At 39.3% G+C, this 16,904-nt stretch overlaps 1 protein-coding gene across 1 annotated transcript in view; it reads left to right on the top strand.

Annotated features, from left to right (window-relative positions):
• Positions 1 to 16,904, top strand: part of CPD (carboxypeptidase D) — a 67,330-nt gene that overhangs the window by 24,903 nt on the left and 25,523 nt on the right. Inside the window, exons 3-8 of the mRNA XM_029211382.1 lie at positions 296 to 438; positions 1,120 to 1,289; positions 2,719 to 3,068; positions 3,548 to 3,739; positions 5,795 to 5,962; positions 11,027 to 11,136. Coding sequence (XP_029067215.1) covers positions 296 to 438; positions 1,120 to 1,289; positions 2,719 to 3,068; positions 3,548 to 3,739; positions 5,795 to 5,962; positions 11,027 to 11,136 — 1,133 coding nt within the window. The remainder of the gene's footprint in view (positions 1 to 295; positions 439 to 1,119; positions 1,290 to 2,718; positions 3,069 to 3,547; positions 3,740 to 5,794; positions 5,963 to 11,026; positions 11,137 to 16,904) is intronic.

Raw genomic sequence — 16,904 nt, 5'->3', positions numbered from 1 at the left:
AACACTCAAATGTAGAGTGGTTATCATTATTGCTATTGTTACTAACAATTATATTCATGCTCTTTATAACTGTTTATCCTATCAATCAAATATATTTCCTTTATGTATATTCCTTTCCAAGGTGTATTCCTTTCGCCTTCCTTGTTAGTGTCCTCTATAATTCAAGAGCCTTCTCCAATTTCAAACAATTTAATGAAAAGAGAATTTATACATGCAGAGATGACTGATTTAATTTCTATGGTCTTTTTGAGAGTAGAATTCTGAGAATAAACTTATTTTTTCCTTCATGTTTCAGGTGGCATGCAAGATTACAATTATCTATGGGCCAACTGTTTTGAAATCACATTAGAACTGTCTTGTTGCAAGTACCCACCAGCTTCACAGCTTCAACAAGAATGGGAGAACAATCGTGAGTCTTTGATCACATTGATTGAAAAGGTAAAAGCTGAATGGAAGGTTGGCGTATGGTAATAATTGATTAAATAAGGGAGAAATTTGTGTATATGAACAACAGTTTATTCTAGATACCCTTTATTTTTCTGTTTTTATTATTTAAGATTGTAGATTATATTTAGAAATTATTATATTAGAATCTGTTAGAACATATTCTAGCCATGCCTCTGTTATCCTTCCCCCCAGCTCTTTTCCTCTGGAGGGCTTCTTTTGACTGTCTTACAACACTTTTACCACCTGAAATAATTAGCAAAATTTGTAGTACCAGGTTCTTACAATGCTATTCGATCATATTTGCTAGAGAACCTTTACCATTATATGAGCCACGGACATAAGTTTAATTTAAATATCAGGCAGGCTAATATACTACTGGATATATCAGAAATGATTACTTATATCTTGCTGATAAAAGCAGAAGTCTGGCTTTGAGGAGAAGGAATTTCGAAAGCATTTTACCAGTCTAGATTTCAGATGACTTAAGTTTAAGGATTTAATTTTTTTGGTCTATATTTTATTTTAACTTGGAGAGATTGAAAACTATTTCAGGGAGCTAGAGGAATAAGCTTATTTTTAAAAAATTCTAGCATCAATGCAGAGAGGTTATTTTCTCTTGCCTTCCAAACTGATTGTCTCTGAGCAGTCTACTTTGATTCTTGTTTTTTTTAGGTCCACATTGGAGTTAAAGGATTTGTTAAAGATTCAGTAACAGGAGCTGGCTTAGAAAATGCAACCATCTCAGTGGCTGGTATTAATCATAATATCACAACAGGAAGATTTGGTGATTTCCACCGATTACTTGTTCCTGGAACTTATAACATTACCGCAGTTTTAACTGGGTAAGAATTTAAACTAGACTCTTAAAATATCAAGTTTCCGTTTATATCTAAGAAGAGAAATATACTCTTGGAGATCTTGTTTACTGTATCTGGCTTTTATTTTTCCTTGTTTTCTGATTTTTTCCCTCTTTATAACGAGAAAATACTATGGTGGATCTTCTGTCACATTAACAATACAACTGGATGTGAAGCATCGTTGTAAAATTGGGAGGAAGGACAGATTTAAAAGCTTGATGGGGCTTCCCTGGTGGCGCAGTGGTTGAGAGTCCGCCTGCCGATGCAGGGGACACGGGTTCGTGCCCCGGTCCGGGAAGGTCCCACATGCCACGGAGCGGCTGGGCCCGTGAGCCATGGCCGCTGAGGCTGCGCGTCCAAAGCCTGTGCTCCACAATGGGAGAGGCCACAACAGTGAGAGGCACACGTACTGCAAAAAAAAAAAAAGCTTGGTGGTCAGCTGTTTAAAGCATTGCCGCAAGGCTAATTGAATACCAAGGCAGAAGAAACTCAGGGCTCTATGAAAGACATTTTGAAGAGCTGTCTCACCATCAGCTTTCTAATACATGACATGAGTGGTTCCCCACCTCCTCTGGGAACATTTCTGGAAGCTCATTTTGCTAAGGATTTACCTTTAGCAAATAAATTACCTTTAATTTTGAACTTTCCCATTTGGTAAAGTAGTTGGAATGTCAGTCTGATAAGGCACTGCAAAGAATTGGATCATTTATCCCTACTTTGAGTATTGTAGCAATGGTTACAATGGATTAACGACCTTCATTTTTCATCGTATTCTCTCCTTTGAATGTAATTTTTTAAAAATTATTTAATAAATTTATTTATTTTTGGCTGCATTGGGTCTTCGTTGCTGTGCACGGGCTTTCTCTAGTTGCAGCGAGCAGGGGCTACTCTTTGTTGCGGTGCACGGGCTTCTCATTGCAGTGGCTTCTCTTGTTGCGGAGCACGAGCTCTAGGTGCACAGGCTTCATTCAGTAGCTGTGGCACGTGGGCTCAGTAGTTGTGCCTCTCTGCCTCTAGAGCACAGGCTCAGTAGTTGTGGCGCACGGGCTTTGTTGCTCCCTGGCATGTGGGATTTTCCTGGCACAGGGCTCGAACCCGTGTCCCCTGCATTGGCAGGCGGATTCTTAACCACCGCGCCACCAGGGAAGCCCCTGAATGTAATCTTTTATAAGCATTCTAATGTGTGGAACCTGAAAGGATGGTAAGAGAAATAGTTCTTTAAAGACTTAATCTGGGATTCTTTGTGAGATAATACGCTACAAGTCTTGAATTTACACATTTATCTTTATATGATTTGATTTTCAATAGACTAAGCGCAAGAGTATGAAAAGGCTATTGTACTTTTATAATGTTAAAGTATTGTCTGTTTCAATTCAACTCCAAGCCATCTACTTTTTCAAATTTTTCTTTTCAGGTATATGCCACTGACTGTTAATAACATAATAGTGAAAGAAGGACCAGCCACAAAGGTGAATTTTCCCCTTCGGCCAACTGTGGCTTCAGTAGTCCCTGGCACAACAGAGGTTGTAGTAACTGCTAGCACAGTTGCTATACCTAATAGTCCTCTTGGAACACAGTCCTCCCACCAGCCAGTTCAGCCACAGGACTTTCACCACCACCATTTCCCTGATATGGAAATCTTCTTGAGAAGGTTTGCCAATGAATATCCTAACATCACCCGGCTTTATTCATTGGGAAAATCGGTAGAGTCAAGAGAACTTTATGTAATGGAGATATCTGATAATCCAGGTGTCCATGAACCAGGTAATTGGTGTAGTTTCACACATAATTTCAGATTGCTTCTCAGAGCTATGTGCTATATTGCTTTGCTTCATCTAGAAAGGTCACCTATTGTATGTATAACTGGATCAAAGAAAACGTAACCAATTTTTTCCTAGAAAAGAAGAAAATCCATTTGATAATCCATATTATGCACAAAGTTTAACATACTGCATAATTAGATTCTTTCTGCTAATAGTACTTTTATTTTCATATTATATGGCATATATACGTATGTGTGTGTATATATATATACACACACACATACGTATATATGCTTTGAGCTTGCTCAGACGTATATATTAGTAAGGACTGCTTTATAAGATGCTTTTTCCTGTTTCTTTTGCCAAAATATATCTTAAATCTTTGGTTCAGGGTCTTTGTATGTGTTGGGGAAAAAGTAGAGAGAGTCTAGGATTAATGAAGAGGAAAAAACGTCTTCCATGTAATTACTTTATTTTCAGGTGAACCAGAATTTAAGTACATTGGAAATATGCATGGAAATGAAGTGGTTGGAAGAGAACTGTTACTGAACCTCATCGAATACCTTTGTAAGAACTTTGGAACAGATCCCGATGTAACAGATTTGGTTCTTAACACTAGAATTCACCTTATGCCATCCATGAATCCTGACGGGTATGAAAAGGCCCAGGAAGGTAAAGAATAGCTATCTACTAATGCTTAACCTTTTTGATTATTATATGGCATAATTATTGGGGGATAGAAAAGAATTTGAACTGGTTGTTTCCCTGAAATTTCTTCCTATTTTTATACTTATATCATTGGTTCTAGCTTTTGTATTCTTGTAAGATAAGCTAGTTCATTCAACAATTATGTCATCAAGTTTATATTTAATGAAGTTCTCCACTTTGGTAATGGCTCTTATTTACTAAAATAATGTAAGATTTTTACAAATTGTTCCACTTTAACAGTAATTTTTGTTAAATTATTGTATTGGGGACTTTATCTCATAAGTGAAATCTCAAACCAAATATTTTTTAAGTCAGTGACTCTGTTTTGACTCCCATTTCTACTCCCCATGCATGTATAATCTAAATCTGCTAAGTTATTGACTTCCCATTCCTCTGCCTCCTCTGGGCTAGCCCATCTTTCCTAGGGCATTATAGTAAGGGCAGGGAGAGCAACTTTCTTACATGGGCCACATTATGCAGAACACTAGGAGAGTGAGAATCCATCTTTTCCCAGCCTGTGATTCCTTCCAGGCAGTGATACCAGTGAGTAGAAAAGATACCACAATATGAATATGCAGCCACGTGGTTTATTACTCTCACTGACTGAACACTGAGAGAATCGATTAGTAAATGACCAGGTTAATCCTTATATATATCATTTAGATTCTTTCGCTAAGGACCTTATTCTCTGTCAGCCTCACACATTCCTTCCACATTCCTCCCTTGAGACCTTTCTGAAAGATGGAACTACTTACTACTAGTGAGTCCTCTAGTAGGTTTTCTTCATTCACTTGCATTCATTTTCTCATTATAATGACAATAATAGGGCTCTCATCCCATAGTAAAATGGAATAAGCTTAAGTTGAACCCTTTCTCCTCCTCCCTTCCAACTATGTTCTTGACTAACTTTACCTTTTTGTTATCACTTTAATGTGAGCATACTACAACTCTTTTCTCTTCATTTGGTCTGTTTATTTACATTGTTTTAGTGACCTGTATGCCAGTGCAATAGAGTCCCCCTCATGCCAGTCATGCCCACTCAACATTGTGATCACGTCACTGTATGTGGATTATTGACAGATGAGCAATATTTTAATATAATTCGTATGGTTGGAGTTTTTCCCCTCAAAGTATGACCAGAGGCAGAAATGAAAGGATAATGGTTTTACCTTTCTATTCAGAAGATCTAGAAGAGATACATTTTTTTTAATGTACAATGTAAAAACGATGTGTGTTTTAATCACGTTACCCAACTGAACTTGGATCCTCTCACCTGCTGCAGAGCAAAGCCAATTTACTGATATGAGGTTGTGGTGAAGGAAAGTACAGGATTTATCTGCAGGCACTAAACAAGGAGAATGGGCAGCTCATGCTCAAAAGACCTGAACTTCTCAATGGCTTTCAGGGAAGGATTTTTAAAGGCAACATTTGGGGTGAGGGTACAGGGTGCATGACTTTCTTCTGATTGATTGGTGGTGTGGAGGTAACAGGGTGATGTTTCGGGAATCTTAATCACCAGCCTTCTGGTTCCAGCCAGTCCGGGGTCTACATGCTTGTGCTCAGCACATAGTCGCCTTCCCCTACTGGGTCGGGGTCTTACATCCTGCAGAACAACTCAAGGATACATGTTAGATTGTTATGTATATCCCTTGAGTAAGGACTAGGACTCTTGTTTTTAATCGGGAATCGTCATTACTTTTCTTGCTTAACTGCTTTTCGTTTACTTCTGAATTTCCTCACTTCCCTAATCAGTAACTGCTTATACCTGCTCTTTGGAACTCAGGGAAGGCCTAGGAGACTAAAGCCTTTTTTCTACAAACAAGAAATACGGGATACAGAGGGGCTTTTTTAACCTGGGAAGGCCCCACAGGGTCCTACTCGGTTTCAATCATAGTGTGTTTGATCATAGTGAAGCCTGATGTGTTCACACTTACCTTTGAATTAAGATAGCTGAAGTAGTGTGTATTGGATTAAAATGTAAATGAAACATGGCTTAAATTTGAATCTTTTATCATACAGGAGATTCAATAAGTGTAGTCGGCAGAAATAACAGCAACAACTTTGACCTGAACCGAAATTTCCCAGATCAGTTCATTCAGATCACAGATCCTACCCAACCAGAAACTATTGCTGTAATGAGCTGGATGAAGGCCTATCCATTTGTGCTGTCAGCAAACCTGCATGGAGGTAATAGCAACTTGATATTCCACTAATTAATTCTTGTTGAGAGCATTTGAAAATCCCAGTGGAAGTTTATCTGTTTATAGTCTTAGGCTATCTTAAGCCTGTTATTGCTTTTATGGCAGACAACAATAAAGGTCTCTCCTCATTACTTTTTAAGCCAGTTTCCTGGCTGTTTTCCCCGTTCCTCCCCCACCCCTCCCCTCTCCCAGTACTCTTCCATTCTCCCTCCTTCCATCTGCCCTGCCTCCCTCTCTTTCTCTGTCTCTCACCCTCCACCTCTCCTTCCCTTTTCCTCCTTCTCCCTCCCTCCATTTCTTTCTCACTTAGTTCTTCAAGTGTTTTATATTTATCCCTCAGAAATGTTTTATATTTATCCCTCTCACTGGGAATTTGGTAACATGTTCTTTGTCATTTATAAAAATTAAACACTAACAGATCCAAATGTTTAGTCCTATTTCTCCCTAAAGTTTAATATGCCCTTTTATGTAAGTTTAGATTTTTGACATTCTCTTATCTTTCATCTGCTGTGTATTTAACTGTAGCACAATGACCTCATTCTCATGTAGTATCTGAGCTTATACACCTCCATATAATTCAGCAGGAACTTAGTTGAATAGGATGAGAGGTCAAGATTAAAAATCATCACAGTGAGGCTTCCCTGGTGGCTCAGTGGTTAAGAATCCACCTGCCAACGCAGGGGACACAGGTTTGAGCCCTGGCCCGGGAAGGGCCCACCTGCCACGGAGCAGCTAAACCCGTGCGCCACAACTACCAAGCCTGTGCTCTAGAGCCTGTGAGTCACAACTGCTAAGCCCAGGTGCCACAACTACTGAAGCCCACGTGCCAAGAGCCCGTGCTCTGCAACAAGAGAAGCCACCACAACAAGAAGCCCAGGCACTGCAACGAAGAGTAGGCCCCCCTGCATGCCACAGCTAGAGAAAGCCCGTGTGCTGCAACAAGGACCCAGTGCAGCCAAAAATAAATAAATAAACAACAACAACAACAAAAAATCATCACAGTGTCCAACTAGGGTTGTGTGAATAAGTGTCAATACCCTAGAGACCTGAAAACACATGTCTACATGTAAACTGGTATGTGGACGTTCATAGTAGCACTATTCATAATAACCAGGAAGTATAAATAACCCAAATGTCCACCAACTAACGATCAGATAAATAAAATGTGGTATACAATTGAATGTTATCTGGCTGTGAAAAGGAATGAAGGACTGATGCATGCTACAGCATAGATGAGTCTTGAAAGCATGGTAGGTGATAGAAGCCAGTCATAAGAAACCATATATTGTATGATTACATTTTTTATGAAATGTGCAGAAATAGGCAAATCCATAGAGATAGAAAATAGATTAGCAGTTGCCTCAAGCTGTAGAGGATAGTGGTGGAGAGGATGGGGAGTGACTGCTAATGGGTATGGGTTTGTTTTTTTTTTCAGTAATGAAATGTTCTGTAATTAGTAGTGATGGTTATATATTCAACCCTGTGAATATACTAAACAACAGTGAATTATATACTTTAAGTGGATGGATTGTATGGTATGTGAACTATATCTCAATAAATTAAAAAAGAGAGGAGGTATTAACACAAAGGGCAATAGGTAAGAAATTTAGTGTCCACATTTGTTGGTTTATCCAAGGAAGTATCACAGTCGAGATTTGATGGCATATAGATTAACCTGCCATTTTAGAAATGACAGTACACACTTATGGATATTTGTATTTAAGAAGTAAATTGAGATTCTCCAAAAATGACTTTGAAAGCTTGCTAATAGTAGGAGAAAATACTTCTATAATTGGTAATCATGGACGATTCTCAAAGACCCAAATAGGAATTATGAAGTTGCAGCCTGGTTAGCAAAATAATTTTTTGGCTTTTTTCTTACTTTATTAATTGTATACCATGTTTGACAGAAAATATTTTTTACTTTAAGCTTTAAAAAATATTCTGTAGGGCTTCCCTGGTGGCGCAGTGGTTGAGAGTCCGCCTGCCGATGCAGGGGACACGGGTTCGTGCCCCGGTCCCGGAGGATCCCACATGCCGCAGGGCGGCTAGGCCCGTGAGCCATGGCCGCTGAGCCTGCGCGTCCGGAGCCTGTGCTCCGCAACAGGAGAGGCCACAACAGTGAGAGGCCCACGTACCGCAAAAAAAAAAAAAATCTGTATAAAATACATCACGTCATGTTGGCTAAAGCTGAAAACTTAATACTAGTTACATTCCAGTGAAAATAATTGACGGATGTTTACATGTGGTATCAAGACCTTGGCATGGTGGGGGGATACATCTTCAATCACGTAGATATGTTTCTTTCCATGACGTATTTTGCATTCTCATCTTAAAATCTTTAAATGAGTTTTGAAATCTTGGCAAAGAAATTTAACAGAGGAATTCCTTGCTGCCAACTTAACAATTTAGAAGGATTTTGAAAGAATATAGAGAAAAGTAATATTTCTTTTTGTAATTTTTGGTACTAATTTTTTATTTAGGTGAAATTCATATAACACTAACCATGTTAAGGTAAATAATTCAGTGACATTTAGTGCATTCACAATGCTGTGCAACCACCATCTCTATCTCGTTCCAAAACATTTTCACCTCCCCAAAAGGAAACCCCTTACCCATTAAGCAGTTGCTTTCTATTCCCCATTCCCCTCAAGCCCTGGTAACCACCAATCTGTGTTCTGTCTCTACGGATTTACCTGTTTTGGATATTTCATAGAAATGAAATCATATAATATATGACCTTTTGTGTCTGTCTTCTTTCACTTAGCATAGTGTTTTCAAGGTTCATTCATATTGTAGCATATGTTAGTACTTTATTTCTTTTTATGACTGAATAATTTTCCATTGTATGTATATACCACAATTTGTTTATCTATTTATCTGTTGATGGACACGTGGGTTGTTTTTACTTTTTACTATTATGAATAATACTACTATGAACATTGGCAGACAGTATCTGAGTCCCTGTTTTCAATTCTTTTGGGTTATCCTATGTTTGGCTTTTTGATGGAAATACCATCATATGGTAATTCCGTGTTTAGCTTTTTGATGAACTGTCAAACTTCCACAGTAACAACCATTTTATATTCCCACCAGCAATGTATGAGGGTTCCAGTTTTTCCACATCCTTACCTTGTTAAATTTTTTTTTTTGATTATAGCCGTTTTAGTGGGTGAAAGGTGATATCTCACTGAAATTTAGATTTGCATTTCCCTGATGGCTAATGATGCTGAGCATCTTTTTGTGTGCTTGTTGGCCATTTGTATATCTTATTTGGAGAAATATCTGTTCAAGTCTTTTGCCCATTGTTAATTGGGTTTTTCATCTTTTTGCTGAGTTGCAGGACTTCTTTTTATAGCCTGGATTCTAGACCCTTATCAAATTGCTGATTTGCAAATATTTTCTCCCATTCTGTAGGTTTACTTTAACTTTCTTAATAATGTCCTTTGATGCACAAAATTTTTAATATTGATGAAGTCAGATTTATCTTTTTTAAAATAGCTAATGCTCTTTGTGTTGATACTAATTTTTATTTATTTATTTATTCATTCATTCATTCTTGGCTGCGTTGGGTCTTCGTTGCTGCACGTGGGCCCTCTCTAGTTGCGGGGAGCGGGGGCCAGCCCTTGTTGTGGTGCATGGGGCTCTCATTGCGGTGGCCTCTCCTGTTGCTGAGCCAGGCTCTAGGCGCGCAGGCTCCAGAGCACAGGCTCAGCAGTTGTGGCGCACGGGCCCAGTTGCTCCGCGGTCCCAGACCAGGCCTTGAACCCGTGTCCCCTGCATTGGCAGGCGGATTCCCAACCACTGCACCACTAGGGAAGTCCCAATACTAATTATTTTTTAAATAAACTTTTGTAGGAGTATTGTAAGTCTTTTATGACTTTTTCTTTCCCTTATAAAATTAGCCATTTGAAAGACAACATTAAGTAGAAGTTGACTTTTTTCTGTTGTAACTTTTAGGCATGAGTCATAGATCCAGCGTGAAATTAAATTTTTTTGGAGTAATTTGTCTAAGAACAGGTGTTGAAGTACACTTATCTTGTTAGAACTATTTTGGGGAATAAAATGAGCATAGTTCTTCATACTTGTTTCTTAAAGAAAAATTTTTTTTAATATATGAATGTTTGCTGGTATTTGTTATCACAGGATTACTTCATCTAGATTCAAGTTGAATTTGTTCCTTCACTTCCATGCCCAGGAAGTGGCATGACAAAAAAGGCAAAGATGAATGGCCTAATCAAGGCAGAATAAATGGGCACATGGACAAATGAAAATGATGTAACTAATAGGAAAATAAGGGTTTTGATCCTATGGTGGGGGAGGTGGGCTCAGGGCTCCTGCCTGAGAAGCACCCTAATTGCTTTATGTCCTAGGGGGAGCATGAAGGGAGTTGATATCCTTTATATATGTTTTAAAATATCACTCTCTGTGTTTTAGGTCATGAAAAATCATATGATATAACTCCAGTTGACTAATTTATAATATGAGCATAAGAGAAATTTTTAGCATTTTTTTCTGAATGAAGGTCAGGACTGGCTCTACTATCCATACGTTTGTTGTTTAGCCTCTCCATTTTAGACTCCACATCTGCAAAATGAAGAGGGTGGGTTAATCAGACTTCAAGGGTCCTTTCTTAGTTTAAAATTCCATGACATGACCTTATAAATGTCTGAATTTTAGTGAAAAAGTACCAAATTTTGCTCAATTTTTCTGATCCTAAATATTATAAAAGTAAAATTGTTTAAATTAAGGCTGTATACTTCTGGTTTCAGTTCTGACATGTAAAGTATGCCTGTAAGTTCAGGCAAACTCCCAAGACCTTTCCAGTTAAGGCAGTCTTTAAGTGTCATGCATAGCTATTTAATATTTTATTTATCCACTTTGATTTTCTTTTGAGGAAATTAGCAACTTTTTCATTTCTATTGAGGAAATTAACCTTGGAAATTTGTATTGGTTTCCTGTCTCTGGCAGTACTGTGAAAAGCTTACTTTATGTTAATGCTCCATCTTGAAAGAAATAACACAATACCTTTTGCTCATTTCCCTCATAGGTTCTTTGGTGGTTAACTACCCTTTTGATGATGATGAACAAGGGCTTGCCACATATAGTAAATCACCAGATGATGCTGTATTTCAACAAATAGCACTTTCTTATTCCAAGGTAGGCTTGTGCTTAAACATAAAATGCTATAAAAATTCATTTTTCATTTAAAAACATGCGTTAAAACGAAGTCCTACAAGACTCAGGTCAAGTGCTTTCTTCTCTGTTAAGCCTTCCATGATTCCTTTCAGAAACCTTACCTCTTTTTCTCTTCTGTTTCCCACCTCACTTTTAAACATACTGCATGTGTTTCCCCATTAGCCATGAAGTTCAGGTAATGTCTTTTCATCTACAGCTTTTAGCACAGTACCTGGAACATAATAAATTAAACAAACTGCTAGTTTATTTCATTTGAGAAGTACTTAAATATAAACCTCGTAAAGTAGTCTAAGGTGGGGTTGACAAGTTATAGCTCTGGGACTAAATCCAGCCTACCACCTGTTCTTGTAAATAAAGTTTTATTGACATACAGCACATCCATTTTTTAAAATATTGTCCATTGCTGCTTTCTTGTTTAACATTTGAAAATAAGTCAGTGTAATTCACCATATTAACAGACTAAAGAAGAAAAACGCTGCAATCATCTCAATAGATGCAGAGGGCAGGGTTGAGTCATTGCAACACTTTAGAGCGTGTAAAGCCAAAAGTTTTTACTATCTGACCCTTTACAGAAAAAAATTGCGAACCTCTAGTCTAAGGAAGTGGTCTCCAACCTTTGTGACACCAGGGACCAGTTTCGGGGAAGACAGTTTTTCCACGGACAGGGTTGGGGAGTGGGGGGTGTTTTAGGCAGTAATGCGAGTGATGGGGAGCGGCAGATGAAGCTTTGCTCACTTGGTGGCCGCTCACCTCCTGCTGGGTGGCCCGGTTCCTAACAGGCCAGGGACTGGTACCAGTCCGCAGCCTGGGGGTTGGGGACCCCTGGTCTAAGGTATTTAAGAGCCTAGTAGTAACATATTGCAAAGGAGCAAGTAGAAATTTCTGTATTTTCTAAACTTCCTATAATGAACACACATTACTTTCATAATCAGAAATGTTATATTTGTGTGTGTGTGTATGTGTGAAATTTTAGTTTAAAAGTTGTTCTTAGAAAGCATGTTAAAATTTGAGGCTTGGGAACTAGGCTTGTTAGTTTCAGTTTTTGGTCTTACTACTGACTCAGTCTGTGACTTTATTGGTCATAGATAAATGAAGATTATTACTGCAGCTCTATGCTCTGTAATCACACCTTTCTGTCATTCTATTTTTCCCACTCCCTCATTCTCTGCAAGTGGATCTTGTGAGATTGTTCAGAGTTTCTAATAGGGGAGTACATCTATTATTTCACCTTAAAGTGTAGCTGTCTTCTGTTTGGGCATGCCGTTTTAGAGGGATGTACATGAAATAATAAAACAAAAATGAGATACCCTCCAATCATCAAAATAAAAACTAAGTGATCAGATTATACACATATCACATTCTGTCCATTATTATAGTTCCACTTTTCATCCTCTTTGTAACTTCTCATTCCTTAGACTCTTTTTATATTTCTTTGACCTTTAACCCTTTTGATTTGATTTCCTTTCTACCCAGCCTACACCTATGGACATACCTTTCAGTGATGCACTCACCTACACCTTAGGATCTTTTATACCCTTTTGACATACCTGCCTTGCCAATGTCCAACCCTTAGTAATTACAATCATCTCTCTTCTACATCCCAGAAAAGTCACACAGTCATGGCAGTTGACTACACTATGTATATATAATGCTCTCTAACCTCAGCTGAGCCCTCAGTTCTACCTGGCAATATTTCACATTTTGCTACTTGACTCCGTGGCTCATTTCCCACTATGGTGATTCTGAGCCTTCATCCTCTTCCTGAGCCTTCTAATCCTCGCTTTGTCTTATTCTCAGTAGATCACTTTGCCTTGAACTAAAGTGGAACTGTGAATAATCTGATGTGTGTTCATTCTGATTCTGTCTTCTCAATTATTGTTTATTTGTGTTTTACCCATATTCTGCATTTCTTTTTTTCCTCCTAATTCTTTTTAATTGAAGTACATTTGATGTATAATATTATATAAGTTACAGGTATATAATATAGTGATTCACAATTTTAAGGTTTATACTCCATTTGTAGTCATTATAAAATATTGGCTATATTCCCTGTGTTATACAATATATCCTTGTAGCTTATTTTGTACATAATAGTTTGTACCTCTTAATCCCCTACTCCTACATTGCCCCTCCCCCCTTCCCTCTCCCCACTGGTAATCACTAGTTTGTTCTCTATATCTGTGAGTCTGTTTCTTTTTTGGTATATGCACTAATTGTGTTTTTTTAGATTCCACATATAAGTGATATCATACAGTATTTGTCTTTCTCTGTATGACTTATTTCACTTAGCATAATGCCCTCCAAGTCCAACCATGTTGTTGCAAGTGGCAAAATTTCATTCTTTTTTATGGCTGAGTAGTACTCCGTTGTGTGTGTGTGTGTGTGTGTGTGTGTGTGTGTGTGTGTGTGTGTATCACAGCTTATTTATCCATTCATCTGTTGATGATTGCAGTTTTCTCATGTCTGGTGTCTGCCCCCTGGTGGGTGAAGCTGGTCCACAGGCTACAGTGGGCTTCCTGGAGGGCAGGGTCAGGGCCCAGGGGAGTCTGGGACTGGTGCCTTCCCACTGGTGAGTGGAGCTGGGTCCTGGGCCCTCTGGTGGGCAGGGCTGTTTCCAGAGGCAACTGTGGGCTCAGGAGATCTTCTGGCAGCCTGTCTGCTGATGGGTGGGGCTGTGTCTCTGCCAGGTTAGTTACTTGGCCTGAGGCATCCCAGCACTGGCACTACAGGTTGGTTGTTGGGTCGGGGCCAGCTATTGGCATTAATGAGCCAGAGGGAGGATTCCACAGGGGTGCCTGCCAGCACCAGTGTCCATGCAGTAGAAGGAGGTCCCCAGAATGGCTGCCACCAGTGTCTATGTCCCTAGGGTGAGCTGCAGCCGCCCTCCGCCTCCCCAAGACACTTTCCAAGATCAGCAGGTAGGTCTGACCCAGGCTCCTATCAAATTACTGCTTTCGTCCTGGCTCCCAGAGTGTGTGAGATTTTGTGTGCACCCTTTAAGAGTGAAGTTTCTGTTTTCCCCAGTCCTGTGGGACTCTTGAAATTAAGCCTCACTGGCCTTTAGAGCCAGATGCTCTAGAGGCTCATCTTCCCTATGCAGGATCCCGGGCTGGGGAGCGGGATGGGGATTCAGAACTCTCATTCCTGTGGGAAAACCTCTGTAATATAATTATTCTTCACTCTGTGGGCCACCCACCCATGGGTATGGGACTTGACTATATCACGAGTCCGAGATGGTCCACAACCCATCTTGTCGTGATTCCTTCTTTATGTCTTTAGTTGTAGAAGATCTTTTCTGATAGGTTTCGGTCTTTTTCACTGATGGTTGTTCTGCAAATAGTTGTGAGTTTGGTGTGCTCGTGAGAGGAGGTGAGCTCAGGGTCTTTCTACTCCACCATCTTGGCCGATCACTCTTCTTCATTTCTTGATCCCACAGCACCCTGCCTCCTCTTTGTCTTTGTTTCTTCTGTTGTAAATGGGAAGGTGACAATTAAATTCCTCAATCTTTACTCCAGCCTCCTTTCTCTTGGCTGTGATCTATCATGATCTGTTGTGCACCCAGCCACCTTTCCCCTGCCACAAGGCTTCATGGTAAGGAAAAGCAGACCAAGAAAATCTGTGAAGACAGAAGAGGGGGGTTTAAGGAACAGCAGGCATAAAGGTGATTCGGAAGGACCACCAAACATTGAAAACATGCTACATCTGAAACCTAATCTGAAAATACTAAGATAGTAACTGGGCAGATGAAAGCACTGGAATATAGGGAAGAGGTTTCAAAGTACATGCAAATTAAAGACCTGGTGTACTTAAAGGGATAGGCACAATTTAAAAGGACAGCTGGATTTAAAGGAAACTCTTCCAATCTCCCAACTTCTGGGAGAGAAGAAAAGCAAAAAGAAATGAAGAAGTGGCCTTTGACAATTAGATAGTGAAGGGGAAAGAGAAAAGGGGGGAAATGTAGGGTTGTCCAAGACAGAAGAGAACCATAAAATCAGTGGACTCAGAGCTCCACCCTTATACCAAGGCAAATAAGCAAGCAAACAAACAAAAAAGCCACATTAAAATACCTTGACTGCCAGACTGACAGAAAAAGGGCACCATTAACTAGGAATCACGTGAAACAGCTCAGTATAATAAAAATGAACAAGAGGGGGCTTCCCTGGTGGCGCAGTGGTTGAGAGTCCGCCTGCTGATGCAGGGGACACGGGTTTGTGCCCTGGTCCGGGAAGATCCCACATGCCGCGGAGCAGCTAGGCCCGTGAGCCATGGCTGCTGAGCCTCCGTGTCCAGAGCCTGTGCTCCGCAATGGGAGAGGCCACAACAGTGAGAGGCCCGCGTACCGCAAAAAAAAGAAAAAGAGGTAAAAAAAAAACCATGAAGAACCATTGCAGAAAAAATCAGGAAATGGAATTTCACACATATCACCTGAGGAAACCTTACCACTACCAAAAAACAATCAAGAAGCAGAAGAAAACTATAAGTTTACACTCCAGGCAGATTGATTATACCCAAACACACATTGAGAATATGAAAAACCACATAGGCTCAGATATTTAAAAAATTAAAACAGGAATGAAAAAAGAAACAGGAAGAAATGAAAGAGAGTTGATAGAATTCAGGAAAGTAATGGAAGAAAAAAAAATTATATCTAAAAATGAAGAATAAATTGTAAGGGCTAAAGACCTCACATCTCCCAATTTCAAACTTACTTCAAGACTGTGGTAATTAAGACACTGTGATATGGGAATAAAGATGGACATATACATGGCACATATATACAATGGAATATTACTCAGCCATAAAAAGAAACGAAATTGAGTTATTTGTAGTGAGGTGGATGGACCTAGAGTCTGTCATACAGAGTGAAGTAAGTCAGAGAAAAACAAATACCGTATGCTAACACAAATATGTGGAATCTTAAAAAAAAAGAAAATGGTTCTGAAGAACCTAGGGGCAGGACAGGAATAAAGACGCAGACGTAGAGAATGGACTTGAGGACACGGGAGGGGGGAAGGGTAAGCTGGGATGAAGTGAGAGGTAGCACTGACATATATACACTACCAAATGTAAAATCGATAGCTAGTGGGAAGCAGCTGCATAGCACAGGGAGATCAGCTCGGTGCTTTGTGTCCACCTAGAGGGATGGGATAGGGAGGGTGGGAGGGAGGAGATATGGGGATATATGTATATGTAATGGTGATTCATTTTGTTATAAAGCAGAAACTAACACACCATCGTAGAGCAATCAATTATACTCCAATAAAGATGTTAAAAAAAAAAAAGATGGACATATACACATCAAAGAAATAGAATTGATAGTCCAGAAATAAACTTACATTCATGGTCAGTTGATTTTTCAATAAGAGCACCAAGACAATTCAATGAGGATAGAAAAATCTTTTCACTAAGTGGTTATGGAAAACTGGATATTCACATACAAAAGAATAAATTTGGACCTCTTCCTCATATTATACCCCAAAATTATCTCAAAATGGATCATAGATCTAAATGTAAACTGTAAGACTTTCAGGAAAAAATATAGAAATAAATTTTTGTGACCTTGGGTTAGACAATGGTTTCCTAGATGTGACATGAAAAGCACAAGTGACAGAAAAAAGACATACTGGACATCATCAAGCTTTAATACTTTTTTGCTGCAAAGGGTACTGTGTTAGTTTCCTAGAACTGTGGTAACAATTTTTCGTCTCACAGTTCTAGAGTCTAGAAGT

Source organism: Monodon monoceros, unplaced genomic scaffold, assembly GCF_005190385.1.
Source record: "Monodon monoceros isolate NGI ecotype Baffin Bay Population unplaced genomic scaffold, NGI_Narwhal_1 Super_Scaffold_9, whole genome shotgun sequence".
NCBI lineage: Eukaryota > Metazoa > Chordata > Mammalia > Artiodactyla > Monodontidae > Monodon > Monodon monoceros.
Note: the sequence above shows the minus strand (reverse complement) of the source record. Positions and strands in the feature narration are given on the sequence as shown.